At 45.4% G+C, this 18,156-nt stretch overlaps 1 protein-coding gene across 1 annotated transcript in view; it reads right to left on the bottom strand.

Annotated features, from left to right (window-relative positions):
- Positions 1-439: 439 nt before the first annotated feature.
- cuedc1b (CUE domain containing 1b) overlaps positions 440-18,156 on the bottom strand; it is a 217,652-nt gene continuing 199,935 nt past the window's right edge. The window contains exons 9-12 of the mRNA XM_085964907.1: positions 16,700-16,793; positions 13,276-13,334; positions 12,624-12,693; positions 440-11,338 (exon numbers count right to left, since the gene is read on the bottom strand). Coding sequence (XP_085821033.1) covers position 11,338; positions 12,624-12,693; positions 13,276-13,334; positions 16,700-16,793 — 224 coding nt within the window. The 3' untranslated portion in view covers positions 440-11,337. The remainder of the gene's footprint in view (positions 11,339-12,623; positions 12,694-13,275; positions 13,335-16,699; positions 16,794-18,156) is intronic.

Consider the following 18,156-nt stretch of genomic DNA (forward strand, 5'->3'; position numbering starts at 1 on the left):
TGGTCTGTTTGTTTCTCAGTCTGCACTATGTTAACTGATCTCAAGGGTGGCTATTGGGAGTGTTACAATCGGCTTGAGTGTCACTGAGCTAGGGAGGGGGGAATCAGTTAGCGTTCCTGTCCTCCATCACTATCCAGTGACCTTTGCTAGAAAGTAAAGCTTGTGGAGTAGCGATGTCTCTTTGGACATCGGGCAAGGCTCGGATGTGATGCCACCTACAATCAAATAGCCCACAAACTCTCAGTCTCGAGGCTTACAGATGAAGACTGGACGCTTGTGTGAGCAATCAGAGAGCACCCTGGGAACCGTAAAGCAGTGATGAGTCAGTGTCTTCAGGAATCGAGAGAACATTAAAGCTGTGACTAGATTAAATTGACTCATTTCACTGTGCCGAGACCCTGAATGTCAAAGAACAAACACTGTCGTTGAACAAAAGGCGTGGAGAGTACAACACAAGTTTATTATAATTGAAGATCACTATTAACAAACAAAACATCATTAAGTTTATTAAGAAAAAAAATCAGATATGGAAATATACTCTAAGATACCAACATCACAAACTCAACATACTTTTTTGTACATTAATGTAGGAGCAACAGGCATATAATACGGTCATAGGTTCACATTTTCCATCTACATTTCTCACATTTTAACACTCAAATATAAATTTAAGATTATTTTTCTGTTCTTTTGCTGTTAAAAGATTTTCCTTTAACTCTTACCACTCTTGACAGAAGCAGATTTGAATTCAAGAGTTCATAGTTGAAGATACCATTTTTTTTAAAATTAATTCAAGAAATGCTCTTTATAACTATATACGGGCAAATCTAACTAAATCGGAATATTTACCCCATTTCAATTTCCTTTCTCCGCGGGTCATCTGAAGGCAAATCACAAATCACTGTACTTCAAAACCAAGACACTGGCAGGAAATTTAACTTAACAAAAAGGGTTAAATCTGCAGAGGTAACTGATTCAGAACATTACAGCATTTACAACAAACCCTCACTCAGATGAACATCTCAGTAGTTTATGGGGGGGGGGGGGAGGAGAGAGAATGGCATGGAGTACGAGCAGGGAGCGGAGGGGAGGAGGTTTTAAGAGGCTTCAGAAATAGAGGAGGAGGGCTGCAGAGAGAGTCCAAAGACTGAGGGCTCAGCCTATGATGAAGTGGAGGGAGCAGGCTAACAGGCAGTGAACTAGTAACAAATGGAGGACATGTCATTGCAACAAAGCAAGGTAACCCCATTAATCCACAGGCAAGGGCCGTGGCGTTATCACAGAATGCTTGTTCCCTACCCCTCTGTGCTTGGAAAGCTCATGTTCCTCCAGCACGAGATGTGTGTGTGTGTGTGCATGACTGTGAGTGTGTGTGTGTGCATGACTGTGGGTGTGTGTGTGCATGACTGTGGGTGTGTGTGTGTGTGTGCATGAGTGTGTGTGTGCATGACTGAGTGTGTGTGTTTGTGCATGACTGTGGGTGTGTGTGTGTGCATGACTGAGTGTGTGTGTGTGTGCATGACTGTGAGTGTGTGTGTGTGCATGACTGTGGGTGTGTGTGTGTGTGTGCATGAGTGTGTGTGTGCATGACTGAGTGTGTGTGTTTGTGCATGACTGTGGGTGTGTGTGTGTGCATGACTGAGTGTGTGTGTTTGTGCATGACTGTGAGTGTGTGTGTGTGCATGACTGTGGGTGTGTGCATGACTGTGGGTGTGTGTGTGTGCATGACTGTGGGTGTGTGGACTTGCGCATGAGAGTGTGTCTGTGCGTGAGTGTGTGTACGCTTGAGTGCGCGCGCATATGCATGAGTGTGCACACAGATGAGTGTGTGCACGTGCTAGTGCGCATGTGAGTGTGTGCATGTTTGAGTGTGCATATGTGTATGCGTGTGCAAGTATGCGTGCGCATGTATTACAGATAATGAGCAATATACAGATAGACTTGCATTTATATAGCGCCTTTGACAACCTCAGGCAATGAAGTACTTTTGAAGTGTAGTCACTGTTGTAATGTAGGATAATATCATAGCATTTCTAACTTCTCACGATACTGTGGGGATGAGCGGGGTACTGGGTAGTCCGCGTAGAAGGCAGTACCTCAAACTGATATTAGAATCGAGCAAATTTAAAAAAAAGCTGTAAGCCAAGCTACCAGTCATGTCACACCGATAACCCTCAGTACGAGTTGTCCAGTTTATAAACGCTTATTAAATTGGTGCAGACAGCCATGGGCCAAACAACAGTTAAATTTCCCGTTACATGAATATTAGGGCCAGAAATTTGGGTCCCCACGGGTGAGTACGTGCTGTGCACTCACCCGTAAGGCCAACGGAAGTGCCGGTTTCGCTCATGCACTGCGCATGTGCTGGAAACCGAAACTTCCGTTCCCTTGAAGGAAGGTGTTCGGAGGTCAAACGCATGCGCCGGAGAGGCAGTGCGTAGGCCTGGAACTTCAGATTTTTATTTTTTTTACAGGTTTCTCCGTGCGGGTAAGTCCCTAGCAGCTGCGCGTGAAAAAAGAGTCGCAAGGCCTGCTTTTAACAAGGTAAGAGGTCAATTATGTAAAATTAAAACATTTTTTCTACAGGTTTTTCATTTTAAAATACTTTAAAGAAAGGTAAGTTTATTTTTAGCCCCGTTAAAAACTTTAATACATTTTTTCAAAAATTTAATTTTTGTTTAAAATAGTCAATTTATGTAATTTAATAGTTATTTTAAAAATGTGATTTTTTAAAAAATGTATTTGAAATTTTACTTAGGTTTTGGGGCTGATCTCTATTCATAGATTTGACAGGTCTTCCTGTCAAATCTATGAATGGAGATTCCCTGCTCCGATTGGCTCCCCATGGCCCACGTGATCCCAGGGGACGCTGCGAATTAACTGCGCCGCTGGGATACGTGAGCACTGCGCGCCGGCAGCTGGAGGAGGCCCAGGATCGGAATCCCACACGGCCCCACAGCACAACGGCAGGCGTGCTAGGTAAGTGCAGGTTACGCCCGTGGGAAACCTCCGACCCGAATTTCTGGCCCAATAAATTACTTTATTTTTACAGCAATTTGAGTTCCAGTAATATACACAAACCAGCGGCTTTCACTCATTCATCAAGTTTCAGGTACATTTCTCTTTTAAACACTCATTCTGCACAACCTTTAAAATCAAAAACGCCATCACCGGGAAAAACATACCCACAAAATTAGACATTTTTTTTTTTACAAAGTTCCTGAATGCATATAGCTTCACAAAACAAATATGTTTAAACTGAGAGTCACCAGGACACCGTGGAGCGATATATAGCTCTGAATACATTATCCTCAAATTGGCATCAATGTACATGTAGGTTTGACTATTGTGCCCCCAAGGCTCCGTGAGCCTCTGCCAAGCTTTGAATACAACATCTCCAGGATGGTATAGAGCTGTGCACACGATTAAATACAATTAATATTTAATCCAAGATCAGATACAGTACTTCCAAGATGTCACAGTCCTTTAAATGGGTTTGAATACAATATCTCCAAGAGGAAATAGACCAGTGTACAGGTTTGAATACAATCTCTCTAGGGGGGGACATTGATCTGAATCTATTATCTAGTCCTAGGTTATTTTTCAGTGATAACAATAGGAAAAACAATCCTGAATCACTGGCCATCCCCGTCACAGTATGAGACAGATTATGGGTTTGCCCATAACTGGCGTTCTACCCGTTTAGTTTTGCACATGACTGAAACAGTTCACCCGCACCAGGGCGACAGTGGAGTCAGCAGCCTCCGCAGATCTCACCAAAACCAACTCCAGGTTCACTTGTATAACAATAATGGATTCTCCATTCAGGGTTCAAAAAGCAGCAATGCAATAGAAGGGATAACTGCATTCCAGCAATCACGGTAATTGTACTGTGTTCACATTTTGACTTGGCGCTCCCAGTCGGGGGCGGGACCTGCCCAGAGGGCGCATCAGAAACTCGGGCTGCGCACAGTTCTCTGAAGGACGAATATCCTAAACAGTTGGAAAATCGTGGGAAGTGTGCAGCTGAATTTCTGAGATGCACTCTTGGCAAGCAGGGCTCTCGATCGCGAGTGCCAAGTTGGAAAATAGCCTCCTGTATATGTTTATATATAAGCTTCAATCAGTATCTCCGAGATAGCACAAACCTATATATATATATATATAAATAATTGAGTGCCACCAGGCAAGGCTAATCCTACACACAGGCAGAAGACGTCAAAGGATCCTAGAGACCTGTGCATAAGGCTCCATGTCTGTTTTCCTTTTATTGGACAGTCCTTCACTGTGTGGCATTCTGTGAATGACAAATACACCGAACAGATACAGTTCGAAGACTGTGAACACACCCTCTTTAAAGGTGCGATCGCACAGCAAACAAAAGGGTAAGGCAGGCTAGGTTTGTTTCGCACGGTCAGATCACAACTGGGAGCAGGAGATTGGAGTCTCTGCCACGTTTATGAGGGTTTAAAGGAGGTCAGGCTGGGGAGAGGGTGGAGCATCTAACAACTTCCCACTCAGATTTTAAAATGTATTTTCAGTGGGGGTACTGTGTGTCATAAATCTCATCATCGAGAAACTACCTATGAAATAACACTGGACGGCCAGCTGGTGGCGCTGTCCAAGGAGTATAAATACTCGGGCGTGGGCCCAGCTTTCCAGGGACATTTTGTAAGACAAGGAACTAGTGAAGTACAACTAGACCTCCATTTTCTGAAACAAGTTGATTAAAGCCTTGCTTTATACTCAAACCAAGTGCGGAGTGAGTTTTATTACGTCACTGTGTAAATCCACAACCACCCCCCCCCCGCCCCCGACAACCTGTATATTTGACCTCTTTTCTTTGCCCGCTTGCAGCAGGCGCATGACCCTCGCTCGGCCTCTGCCAAATCTCCCTGTATTCAGCAGCATGTTGTGACCATCTCCTCCAATCTCCCCCTACACCCCCCTTACCCTACCGAGAGAGGCCACAGCTCGAATCCAATGCTCTACGCCACACTGTTCGTATCCAGAAATGATGGGATTGTGAGCTTAAACCTCCATCCATTCCCGCTCAATACAATGAACATCAGTGTGTGGGCAGATCGCCACCACAACACAAACTCTTCCCCCTTTGAGATCTTTCCAAAACGCAGCACAAATAAAGAAACTAGCCGAAGGTATATCCCGAGGGTTGCCAACCCTCCAGGATTGCCCTGGAGTCTCCGGAGATTGAAGATTAATCTCTTGGACACTGCTGTGAGCAAACCCTGGAAAATAAAACAAAGCATTTTGAGCTTTCTTAATTTTATTTGAAAAATCTAGTTTCTTAGTTATAAAAATATTGGGGGGTCGGGGGGGGGGGGCTGTTTGACTGGGTGGGGCGGCTGGGGGTCATGATACAACCTCCAGGAATACATCCAACCAGAGTTGGCAACTCTACACATCCCTGTTGTCTATGTTCTGTCCGCATCCTAGTTCCTTTCCAGTAACATCTCATCAGTTCTCCTCCTGCTCAGTTTATTCATTTGCTCTAAGCTATCTGGTGCAACAAGGCTCCACTGCATTTAAAAATGATTAATTTACAAAGTTACCCCAATTATGGCTCAATGCCACATTTTATGTGGAATATTCAAATACCAATCGCTGCAAAAATAATGAGGCTGTATATGAGCTGTTTAATATTTATGAAATGTAACTTTACTCTGAAAATCTTGATCCAGACATGCTGAAACATGCAATGTTACTTAAGCCTTTCCTTTGGATAAAATTGATAGATTATAGATTACAGGAAAATGTTACAATAACTTTAATTATCAGAATAGTCAAACAATTATTTGAATATTCATTGATTAGTCTGTTGGCACAGGAGCCTGGCACATCAGGGCGCTGTGCCACAGAATGTAGTATGTGGGCTTTCTCCTGCGATTATCCATGCATCAAGTTAGTGCTCTTGACCGGGCTATTTGGACAAGATGCCAAGCAGGGGCTAGGCACCATCGCCAAAGGGAGGGAAGGAAATTTGGCAGGCAAGTCAACGAACGTTAGTGAGCAGTCAGAAACAGCGTTGGCAGCGCTTGCGGGAAAGCTCCCTCAGCTGCCCCCTCAGTCAGTGACTGGCACACGGCGTGGGAGAAGAAAATAACCACTAAAAGAGGATGAATCAGTTACCAAACTAATCGCCTGGCACAGCCCGAGAAAAGCAAACTTCAAACGCAACTTCACAGAAGCCACAACTCAGCGCTGGAGCAAGACCTCTGACAAGCGCAGTGAAGAATTTAGAAAACATTCCCTAACACACATTATGCGTAACAGAACAGCTTTAAATAATTTTGTTCAGGGAATGTGTGACAGCGGGATGTATCACAGCCAACGTGGATCAGACATGCTTCAAAGACTCGACAGATTCAGATATTTCAATGAGTTCCTTAAAGTGGTCAAGGAAGCAGCATCGTCCTTTACTGACCTGTAAAGGCTGAAACGTTCCAATTCCTAGTTTTCCATATTATTTTCCCCCTGTGCTCCTTTTCCTGCAGTTTATCCCTTCTGCTAGCTTTGTCCAGTGATGCGAACACTGCAATACTGCAAGCTATTTTATCTCATTCATTCCAATTGCTCCATGCTGAGTCCTGAATCGTACCTGGTTTTGACCCAATTCTACCGAACCTGCATATAGGATCTCTCCAGGTTCCAAAAATGGGTGGGGTGGGGGGGGGAAGAGATCTTGGTCACCCTTTAAAAGGTGTGGGGCAAACGCAGTGGCAAAGCAATAGTCAGTCTTTTTCCAACTACCAGCATGGGATGCCACAGCATTTCTGGCACTTGTGCTTCTTCATGGCTTGGTGGCAAAGATTGTGCCATGGTTCTGGGAGAGTTACCTTGACTGCTGCCCCTTCCCCTATGTGTGGCACCCTGTAGAAAAACCTTGTGCACTCATGTTGGGCCCATCAGCTTCCAGCATTGATCGAGTCCAATGGCACGAATTTCAATTCATCAACCACTGCTTTTACTCATATTTAGACTGTTTGACCTCCATTCCCTCCCCATCGAGGTACCTGGTGACCATAGACAGCTCCATGGTCTCCATCAATGCTGCCCTGTGGTCAGTCAGTAAGGTGCACTGAAGCCCAAAGTGGAATCCTTGATGATTTCCTCTCTGTCCCATTTGGCAGCCACCTTGGTGGCTAACTCCAGCAAACTGGTATCTCACTAATTTGGAGGAAGGACGTCTAGACACATGGGGCAGTTAAACGTGGGCGCGAAACCCCAGATTCCAAGACTATGGTGCCGCACTATATGGCCAACTAGACCTCCTTACATTTAACTCAACGAACATCCTCGACAAGCCAGCAAAGGGAATACTGTTCCTGCCTCACTGCAATTTAACAGATTTAACTATAAGGCAACTACAATATACTGTATCTGACAAAACGTAAGACACATTTTGTGTGCTGCGATTCATCTGTAGTTGTGCTGGGACTGGGCAGAAGCTACTTTTATTTTTACAACATGCAGTCCGAATCCCATAGTTCGCTAACTGCCCTGAATGATTAGAAACATATTCCATGCTGTAACTTTACACGAGGCAAAACTTCCGTGCGTCACATTTTAAAAAAGAACTCCTAACAGCAAAGCTTTTCCCTCTCACAACACACTGAAAACACTTGGATAGTAATAATGATACATTCGAACCAGGTCATACTGGGACCAGTACAGATAGAGCACTGTCAAATTCTGAGTATGATGCAATGGTAAAATACAACAGGGTGTTATTTAGATACAAGATGGGTCACGTACTAGGGCAGAAACTCCAGGCTGTGACCATTTCCTGTAGGTGCTTGAAGGTGTGTTTAATTTGGCGCAGCTCTTAACTTAGTTTTTCCTCCAATTAGCACTCATAATACTGGATGCATCAGAAACAAGTCTCTCAGTGAAGGATAAGAATGGCCCGCTGATTAACGCAGCAGTTTAAAGCGGTCTGCGCCTGCGACTCCCCTACATCCAGCCCAAGGTCAGGCACTGGAAGCCATCATGCATTCAGTTGTTTGAGGCCCCCTCAGGACCGTTTGTTGCTGTACAGGCTTCCCCTGTAGTGCGGGTGACCCCCCAGCTTAGTAAGAAGTTCAACATCGGGTGTCAGGATGGGAAATAGGTGGTATCCCAATTCACTGTGATGTCTCAATGTTCCTTTCCAACAATGGAATTAGTTATTTTGTCCCCCATATTGCTAAGCTGTTAGGGCTAAAAATTGAGTAGCGCCCCATTTGGGGCGCGAACTTCGCTGGGGCGCTACTTTTAGCGCCCCGGAAAAATTAGCCCCCCCGTGCCGGAAATTGAGTGGTTGCGCCCCAAGAGGGAAGCGGAGCGCAACTGGAAGCGCCCCGCATCCCTCTTGGGGCGCTGCGAGGGAATATCGCAGCGCGACGGCACGTCGCCCCGTGGTATTGCCGGCCTTCCTCTCCTTCTTAAAGGGGAGGGGCCTTGCGCAGCGCGACCCAGGACCCAGCTGGGCCCCCGGGGATCGGGAGTGCTGGCAAAAGAGCCCGGCACTCAAGAGAAGTGCCGGGCTCCTGGAGCGCAGCCGGCACTCCACCGGGGGAGGCTGGGGGCGGGAGCGCAGGCAGATGCTGGCAGGCAGCCAGCAACAAAAATGGCCGCCCCACACCTCGCCTTTAAATAGCGCCTCCCCGGCTACAGGTAGACCCCCTGACCCTGTCGGACATAGCATCCGGCGGCAAGTCAGGGGGCGCTCCCGAAGATCGCAGCTGGGGCTCTGCGCATGGCGATGACGTCATCGCCAGCTAGTTGCTTTGCGCCCCGTTAGCGCAAAGCAACCCAATTTTTCCCCCTTACTGTCAACGCAGACCGCTTTGCAAAGGACTCCCCCATGCAATGGAGTGGGTGTGTTATCAGTAAGTCAATCTGAACTAGACTCTGCCCCGGAGCAGGTCAGACAGAGGAGCTTGACTGCAAGAAGCAGTCCAGGTCAGACATTGTGTGTGTACATAACTTGGAACAGATTCCAAAAGAGGTGCCGTTTAATTATATGTCTTTATACTTGACCTAATCTATCTGGATTCATATCCTGTTATATGGCAGCCTGGTTCCAGTTTTGCACGTGCAGCAGATGTCACTTTGTCTAGAAAAGATTTCTCCCCCCTGCTCTATGACCCTACTGGGTGTACATGGGGAAACAGCAGACTTGCCTAGTGAACACGGAAACACTTGCCTGTGAATTCCCTTAAATTTTAATTGTTAAATGATTTAAAATAAAAAGAGTGCATTTACCTCCAGCCTCCTGGATTTATTAAAGGTCCTTTTGTTATATAGAACTCTGAATAACTTCTTTCATGCGAGTATGTTGATGGTAGAATGCCCTGGGATTTAAACTCGTGCTGTTCTGGTTTAAGAGTTGCCCAACAGACCGTTTTATGTATAAACCTCCTCTTGCCAAGGAAACTACATTAGTGCTTGGTTCCAGACATTATAACACAAATGATATTCTGCTAAAAGTGGTGACTTTCAATGACATTCTATCTAATGCAGGCTCCTGAAGGTTAGGTATGATGCCGCAGGATCCAACAGTAGGAGGGGACTGAATATGCAGATACCTTTCATGTTTTCTCTGTAGCTTCCTCAATGCGCGCTATAATTCATGCATAAAATCTTCTTTAAAAACCACCTACGGTGAAAAAAACCAGCTTATTTCTCACCCGCGTAACCCTTTCACCACCGCCGAGTTCCATTTCTTTAACAGTCTTTGTACTGAAACGGTGGCTAAGAGTTCCTTTGGTCACTTTGTGTAGTGATATTGTAAATGCGTTTGGGAAGATTTTGCTAGCTGTTCCAAACTGCAGAAACCCTCACCAGCACATTTATAATGTTGCCTTCACACAGCAACCAGAGGACTTCAACCCTCACAGCATTTCAATTTTTTTCCCCCTCCTAATCCTCTTTTTAAAATGGTGAAAAGCCAGATAAATGATCTGTTGTCAGACTCCTGCCTAAGCTGCTCTGTCACCAGCTGTAAGGAGGTACATAAGACTCCCTCTCCATTACCGTGAGGAAGCACCTGTCTTGTACTTAACTCCTCCCCAAAGAAGGCAGCGCCCGATCTAGCTGTGTGCACGGTTGGTCATTATGTTTTTGGTTCAATCAATATAATTTCACATCTGTCTGCCCACTACATGGCTGAACTAAGTGAACAAAAGGACAGAATTCAATTGGAATTTTAGCAAAAATAGTTCTCAATAAGCCCGCCGGGCAAGAACAACACTTGAGGGGGAAACAGAACCAGTTGGAATTGCTGCCATGTTGTTTGCTTTCCATAACTAGGGCTGGGTGGTGAAATGGTTAAACTGAGTGTTGAAAGCATTACCAGATTCCAGATCTGTTTAAATCCTTGGGTAAGACAGTGTGGGTTCTTCTCCTCACGTGTATACCTCTACAATACTGGCAGTAGGGCACTGTATACGGAGGTACATATACTGTACAGTCCATGGCACTGCCACTGTAATCTGCAGTTAAATATTTTAACATTTGCATCGGACAAGACATCCCGCTCGCAAGTGACCGCTTTGGCCGAGCTTCCAATCGATGTTTTTTTTGCAGCGGCAGGATTGGGACTCGACTTTGCAAAGGCCTCAAGCTCCATACCCGTCGATATTCGGTACAACAATCAAATGCTTCTTCATTTCGGTCCATCCTGTTGCCCTATAATCTATTATTTCTTTAAAAATATAGAAAAAGGAAAAACAAACTGGCCCAGTAATTACAACGGAAACATTTACATAATTGGATATGTTCTGGCCTATTGAAAGGGCCTGTTAATTAATACAGTACATCATTAGGCACATAACAGCCAATAAGGACATCATTTGACAACAAATATTTCTGAACTAAAGAATTACGCTGCCTACTTGAATCGGCTATCAGTCCAAATGGAATACAATTCAATGCCCGGAGACGGCCTCTTCTATCAAAAAATATTGTAATACAAGGTTATAATTAAAAAGTAGACTCGGCCCTCGACTAGTTGCTCTTACCATTGTGAGTCAGGGTTAGGACTATGGCAAGGTCTAGATGGAAAGATCTAGACATCTATAACTTGAGAATTACACAGAATTAAAGACAGAAACGTGAACACACCCAAACCCTTGACTTACAATGGTGGTGATGGGTATCTCTTGATTTTTCCCCCCCCCATTTAATTGTGCCTTATTCGTTACAGAAAAGATGATTAAAAAGCAGATGAAGAGAAGAGATGTACATTAACTGTCGCCCAGCTTCATCTGTGAAGACCAAAAGTCCTTTTGTCTAATCACTGAACCCAGCTCCTTCGGGGCAAAGGTGGCAGGATCTGTGGAAAAAGGTAACAGAAAGTGTGGTCAAATGGCTAAGCCATGATAAGTTATAATTCACTTCAGGAGATCCACATTTAAACAGAGGAAAAAGCAGGCTGAGAAAAAGGGAATTCATTTTTGGGGGTTTAATAATACTTATTAAGAGCTAGTACTCCCATAATTATTAGCGTTGATGTGGTCTGCAGAGAATCTGAGCAGCAGCACTGAATTTCACCTGACTACATTTGACCCCGGAGCATTAGTTACCTAGGAAACAAGATAGGGCTGGAGCAAACAGCGGGGGCCCAGAGAGAGATAGAGAAGAGTTACTGAATATTATTGTTCGAGTAGTAAACTCAACAGTTTTTTCTTGAGAAACTCAGGTGAAGGCCCAAGGCCCATTGGGAAGGACACCACTACGGTCAAAAAGAAGACAATATTAATGAAGAAACTGGGGTTGGCCTACGCCAAGCTTTGATTTTAAAAGCCTGTAGAATTGCAAGAGGAAAGGAAGGCCCAGGGAGGCATGGAGTTGCACAGTTTCTAGATGCTGGGAAAGAATGAGTTACAGTAGGAGGCTGTAAGTTCAACGCTTACTTTCAACACAAGAAGGACGTGGGTAAGCTTGCGCAAAAAAGTACCACGCCCACCTCGGAAAGTAAAACCCAATTTCTGATCAGAGAAGGTCCCATTAAGCAGGTTTGGAGAAAATCTATCCAAGCAACATTAAGGCAACAAAACTAGGTGAGGACAGCGATGTACTTTCAGTGTAGAACGGTTCCTTATTAAAACCTGTTAGGAGGAACCGCTAATTACTCACAACTGTCTGCTGGAGAGCCACCATTTCAGCCAATCAGCTGACACAAGGGGGATCCGGTCAGGATGTGGTGTGCAGGACAGCACCTTTCCTAGTCCTCGATAGCAATCCCAGACTGCCCATTAATGAAATATATTCAGCATGAGGTAGATTTCAAGTTGCTCTTTAAGTTACTGATAACAAAAACTTTTCAGTGTGGGTAAAAGATTGCAGTACCCTTGACGTTTAATGTCAACAATTCAGGAGCATATTAAAGTGTTTGAGAAGAGGAATTCACTCACTCAGATAGGTGAAAATACAGTCAGGAGATTTTTCGCTATTGTGGTGACAGCTAATTGTTTTAACGCATTAACTGAAGAGGTTTTGGTGAAGCCTTGGTGTGCGGAAATGATGGGCAGACAGTTGGAGAGAGCAATGTGCCCTTTATTCCACTCCCCATTCCTGTCAGGGAATTGATACTAAAAAGTAGCCCTCTTTAAGCTTACCATGACTGTCCATTCTTATTTTCTTCATCTTCCTCCTGTAAGGTCTGCTTTCTGAACTGGATATCTTCATCTGAAAAAGACACAAGTAGATATAAGCCAGGTGTAATTTTTAATGAATATACTGGCGGCCACATGCTGCAGGAACTATACCTCACTCTCTCTTCCTGTGCTGCTATTCTTACTTTAAGTGTTAGTTAAGTTTTACTTAAATTTATATTCTTAGCTACTTAAACTGCAGTTAAAATACTCTGCTCCTCTTTCTTCCTCTGCTCCTAATTCCGACTCTAGTCAAATTCCTGCGATGGAGATACTGTGTTTACATTTGGTTCCACCTCACTCGCTCTTTGGTTTCCTGTCCGCTCTAAGTCTATGTCGTGATGTATCCCCTTGCCACGGCAGCACCAAAGAACGAGCTTCAGGCCAAAGGTCAGAGCAACGGTGGTCTTAGAACCTATCTTGCGTTCCATTGCTGGGTCAGGGGTATGACCAGCTTCCATATGCCTCATCTCCAACAGCAAAGGTACAGACAGGACTAATCTGGAAAACAGTGGTGTACTGTAAATACCATCCTGTTGTCTTCTAGACAATTTTGCGCCCCCTTTACATTAAATTATTATTTTTTTTTACAACAAATACATGTACATATTCTTACCACAAGAATTCCCTTCTACATCATCGAGGAGGTTTGCTGTTGAGGCTGCTGTTCCGAGACTGCATTGCCAAGACAGGTAAAGGAAAAACACATTGCACTTCTCTAAGATAATGTCTGTGTAGTGGTGATTTAAGTTACTCTTGTACAACAGTGTCTGTTTGTCTATCTGTCTCACAGTGCTGTACAATACTACTCTATAAAGTTGATCGCACAGCACTGTATATTGCTCCTGTAAATGATCAAGTTATCTATCACCTTGCAAGTTCTGGCTTTATTCATGATTGATCTGTATTGCCTACATTGCGGATCTCTGGACGTCTGCTCTTGAACACTTTGGCGTGTCATCTGTCATTGACTTGGGCATTTCCAAAGTCTTTGGGGGGACCTGGCACTGTACACTTCCAAACACCTTCTCACCAAAGTGGTGTGCCAGGCTATATCGAACTTCCTCTCAAGTTAGTCTATCTGTATTGTAACTGGTGGCTCGTCCTCAGACTTCTTCTCCAGTAACGGGGCTCCCTCATAGATGATGGTTTCAGCAGAAGGTGGGCTGAGGCAGGGGTGGAGGCAGATGATATCATGGAGGTGGAAGTAGGCGGTCTTTGTTCTGGAGAGGATATGGGGTTGGAAACTCAGCTGATGTGGTCCAACCAGATCTGGTGAAGAATGGCTACACCAGTTGTGTGCCAGATCCGTTCAAGTCTGTGCCCCTTGAACTTGAGAACATAGAAGATAGGAGCAGGAGTAGGCCATTCGGCCCCTCGAGCCTGCTCCGCCATTTAATGAGATCCTGGCTGATCATCCAAATTCAGTACCCTGTCCCTGCTTTCTCCCGATATCCCTTGATCCCTTTAGCCTTAAGAAATATATCTAACTCCTTCTTGAATATATTTAATGAATTGGCCTCAACTGCCTTGTGTGGTAGAGAATTCCACAGGTTCACCGCTCTCTGGGTGAAGAAATTCCTCCTCATCTCAGTCCTAAATGGCTTACCCCTTATCCTTAGACTGTGACCCCTGGTTCTGGACTCCCCCGCCATCGGGAACATCCTTCCTGCATCTAGTCTGTCTGAGGGAGCAAAGATGACAGCCATACTGGGGGACTGACCAGGATGAGAGAGAGCGAGTAAAGTTCTGCTGCAGAAAAGGCAACGGTGGAGGTAAGGGAGTGGTTGAGCAAATTGACAGCTGCAGAAGGATCATAGCGAATGGGGGGGGCCAAAGGTTAGGCAGCTGGGAGTTCAGGGCCCAGTTTCTTCATGGCTCTCGTAAGTTAAAGCAACAGTTGCCTCTCAGTGGGGTAAAAATTCATCTGGTACCCAAAGCAAGAGGCCAGAGGATCGGTAGAAAGCGATCGAGAGGCCTAAAAAATGGACCCCACGAATTTGGCAATGGGACGCAACGGCTGCGCAGATTGGGTGCAGGCCGTGCCACTGCTAGATTGGGAAGCCTTGCGCCCATTTTAACGCCTGAAAAAACGTGCCCAACACGTACCAATTTCAACCCACATATCTTTTACAGCTCCACTCTCTCAGTTCTCCTTCATCTATTGGCCGCATTAACGCCTCTGACCCGAGTTGAACTCCCACATCGTCATTATTAAAGGCTCGGTGCTCTTTTTAGTGCCAAAACATTTACTTCCTCATCAAAAATTCGCAACTGTCTTATAAACACAATCTGTTCAACACTTAGAATATTGTGCTTATATTTGGTGAGGCTTCACTAACACCTCCCTCTAAACAAGATAAAGCTGGTTGCCTGATTCGTGACACTTAATCTCCAACCTGTTGCAACCCTGCTCGATTCTCTGTTTAAACTACAGGAAACTTTCGATTTACCGGCACCTAAATAACCGGAAATCTCGGTTAACCGGCAAAATTCAGGAGTAGGTTCAGGTAAGTTTTATTACTTGCCTTCCTCCATGTGTTGCTGTGCAAGGGTGTGGCTGCAGCTGTTGCTAAGCTACAGAGGCGCTTGGAACTTGTGGCCATTGTTCTGAACCTGTTGCTAAGCAACAGGGTTTGTTGCTTTATACGGAGCTCTCAGCTCCGTATCTTTTACTATAGCTTTCGGTTATCCGGAATTTTTGATGAACCGGCACCACGTCGGTCCCGTCGGTGCCGGATAAAAAAAAAGTTTCCTGTATATTAATTGCTGCTGATCTTTTCCCTGCCAATACACCATCCTCCTTCTCTTCCCTACATCGTCTCTGAGTTGAAATCAACACTCATCACAGTCTCCGACTCCAGCTCGTTCTTTCCCAGCACATCAAATCTGTACAGCTCCTTGCCTTCCTCGGTTTTCTCTTCCGACAATCTTCAGGCTAATTGGCAGCACCTGATCGCTACTTCCTGATTTACCTCATCTTTTATTCTGTTCATCTAAGAATTGGATAAATACCTGAAGGGAGAAAATTTACAGGGAGATGGGGAAAGAGCAGGGGAGTGGGATTAATTGGATCGCTCTATCAAAGAGCCGGCACAGGCACGATGGGCCGAATGGCCTCCTTCTGTGCTGTATCCAACGCACTCCTGGCTGGCCTCCCACATTCTACCCTCCGCAAACGGTCATCCAAAACTTTGCTGACCGTGTCCTAACTCGCACCAAGTCTTGTTCACCCATCACCCCCGTGCTCGCTGACCTACATTGACTCCCGGTTAAGCAACGCCTCGATTTCAAAATTCTCATCCTTGTTTTCAAATTCCTCCATGCCCTCGCTCCTTCCTATCTCTGTAATCTCCTCCAGCCCCACGACCCCCTTCCCCCAAGATATCTGCACTCCTCCAATTCTGGCCTCGAGTAGCCCCGATTTTAATCGCTCCACCATTGGCGGCCATGCCTTCAGCTGCCTGGGCCCTGAGCTCTGGAATTCCCTCCCTAAACCTCTCCGCCTCTCTTTCCTCCTTTCAGCTGCTCCTTAAAACTTACCTCTTTGACCAAGTCTGTCCCAATACCTCATGTGGCTCGGTGTCAAATTTTGTTTGATAACGGTCCTGTGCAGCGCCTTGGGGCATTTTACTACGTTAAAGGCGCTATATAAATACAAGTTGTTGCTGTTGTATCATTCTGTGTTTCTGTGATCCCTGCTGGTGTCCTGCACTGTGGGGCTTGGGGCTATTCCTTGGTTTCCCAATATCAACCGAGAAATGTACAGAACAAGGAAGAGAGTCATTTCTAAAAGGGAAACTTGATTTTCCAAAGCACTTCTATTTGCTTCATAGGTACTGCTGTTGCCTAATACTCAGCATTGATCCGTCACCTTCAGAATCAGAGCAGGTCTCCCGGTGATCGGTTTCCCATTACCAAGTGATGCCGAGCCACTGCTTCCTGATTCACCTCAACTTTTCCACCTCAGTGGTCCCTTCACTGTGGGCCTCAGCCCTTCACCTTGGTTATTCCGTCAAAAAAAACACAATCAAGGATACGTGTGATGTTTTAAGGAATGCTTTCGCTTCAACTTCCTCATCTTCGTCTTCTCAGAAAAAGCTCGGGCCAGTTCGAAAAGTTTCTTCCGCGTCGCTGAAAAATAAAAGCAGCGGGTCAGCACTCCCGAGTCTGCGCAGCGCAAGAATTATTTGGAGATCAACGAGGTTGAACCACGTTAAAGTTACGTGACCCCCCTCGCCCCCCCACCACGTTTGCATTTTCAGACTGCAGTAAATACACAATTGCCAGCTGAAAATGACGGACTCCAAAACTGCCTGTTCTGAATCTGTAAGCAAGATGCAATTGGACTTTAGTTCTGGATGAATGAAGCCTGACCCAATAGCACGCAAAAAGTTTCCCTCCTCTCCTGTTGATTCTTCGCTAGGGTGCGGTTCCACACGCTCTGCCTGTGCTCCCAAAGTACCCATTGTTCACCAGGGTCTCAACAGTGAGTGCTGGTGGGCTATTCAAGTGCAGAGACCACCACAGCTGAACCGGAATCTGTCCAAACCCTATGTCCACACAGAAGCCAATCCGCAGGAGTCACCAGATGGCGATCAAGAGTGGGATCACGGTCCTCTCCCTAAGCCAGGGGTGCTGAGGCCAGTTGTAGCTCACCTACTGCTACCCTAACCAAGATCAGCCAACAAGACCGACCGGGCATAAGACATACATGGGCGTTTGTAATGACAGGAAATGGCCCTGTGTTGCCCCTTGATACAACACTTTGCCCGAATTGGTGGACTTGTGGGGGTAAACATCACGAAGTCCATTTAGAAAACACAAGCAAAGTGAAAAAGGTGGTTGCTATTTTTTGTTTCCATTTTCATGCATTTCCCTTTAGGTCTAATCTGTGATATCCACCATTACTCAACCAAAATGGCATGCAAGCGATCTGTTCTTGCCCCGACATATTCCCTCTTTCTTCCCAATCCGAATCCCTCCTCAATCTCCCTTGCAGTGCAGTGGTTACAGTCCTGGACTTGCAAACTAGACATCGTGCTCTTAAATCCCACCATGGCAAGTTATAAAATTGGAGGTAATAAATCTAGTAATTTGTGGGCCAGCACAGAAAAAAAATGACCATGGAAGCTGCTGGATTGTTGTAAAAACCCAACTGGTTCACTAATGTCCTTCAGGGGAGGGAACCTGCCACCCCTACCTGGTCTGGCCTACACGTTTGACTTCAGTTCTATTGTGTATGTACCTTTAAGAGAATAACTGGTCTCAGACTGCAGTACCGGCAGTGACCACCCCTGTATAAAAGGTGCTAGAGAGCCTCGGTTAGTTAGTTTCACTATTGACTTCCACCAGTAAAGACTTGTTTGTTTTCACTCCTACTGGTCCGTGTCTCAATCATTCACGGACTTAACACTGGCGACGAGTAAGAAACGAACTTACCTGCAACTCGGCAGCACCTCAGACGACGTTGTTGAAGGTCGGAGCCAGAAGAAAG

This window comes from Somniosus microcephalus, chromosome 22 (genome assembly GCF_052327205.1).
Source record: "Somniosus microcephalus isolate GS21.2 chromosome 22, FLI_Smic_1.0, whole genome shotgun sequence".
In the NCBI taxonomy this organism is placed as follows: Eukaryota; Metazoa; Chordata; class Chondrichthyes; order Squaliformes; family Somniosidae; genus Somniosus; species Somniosus microcephalus.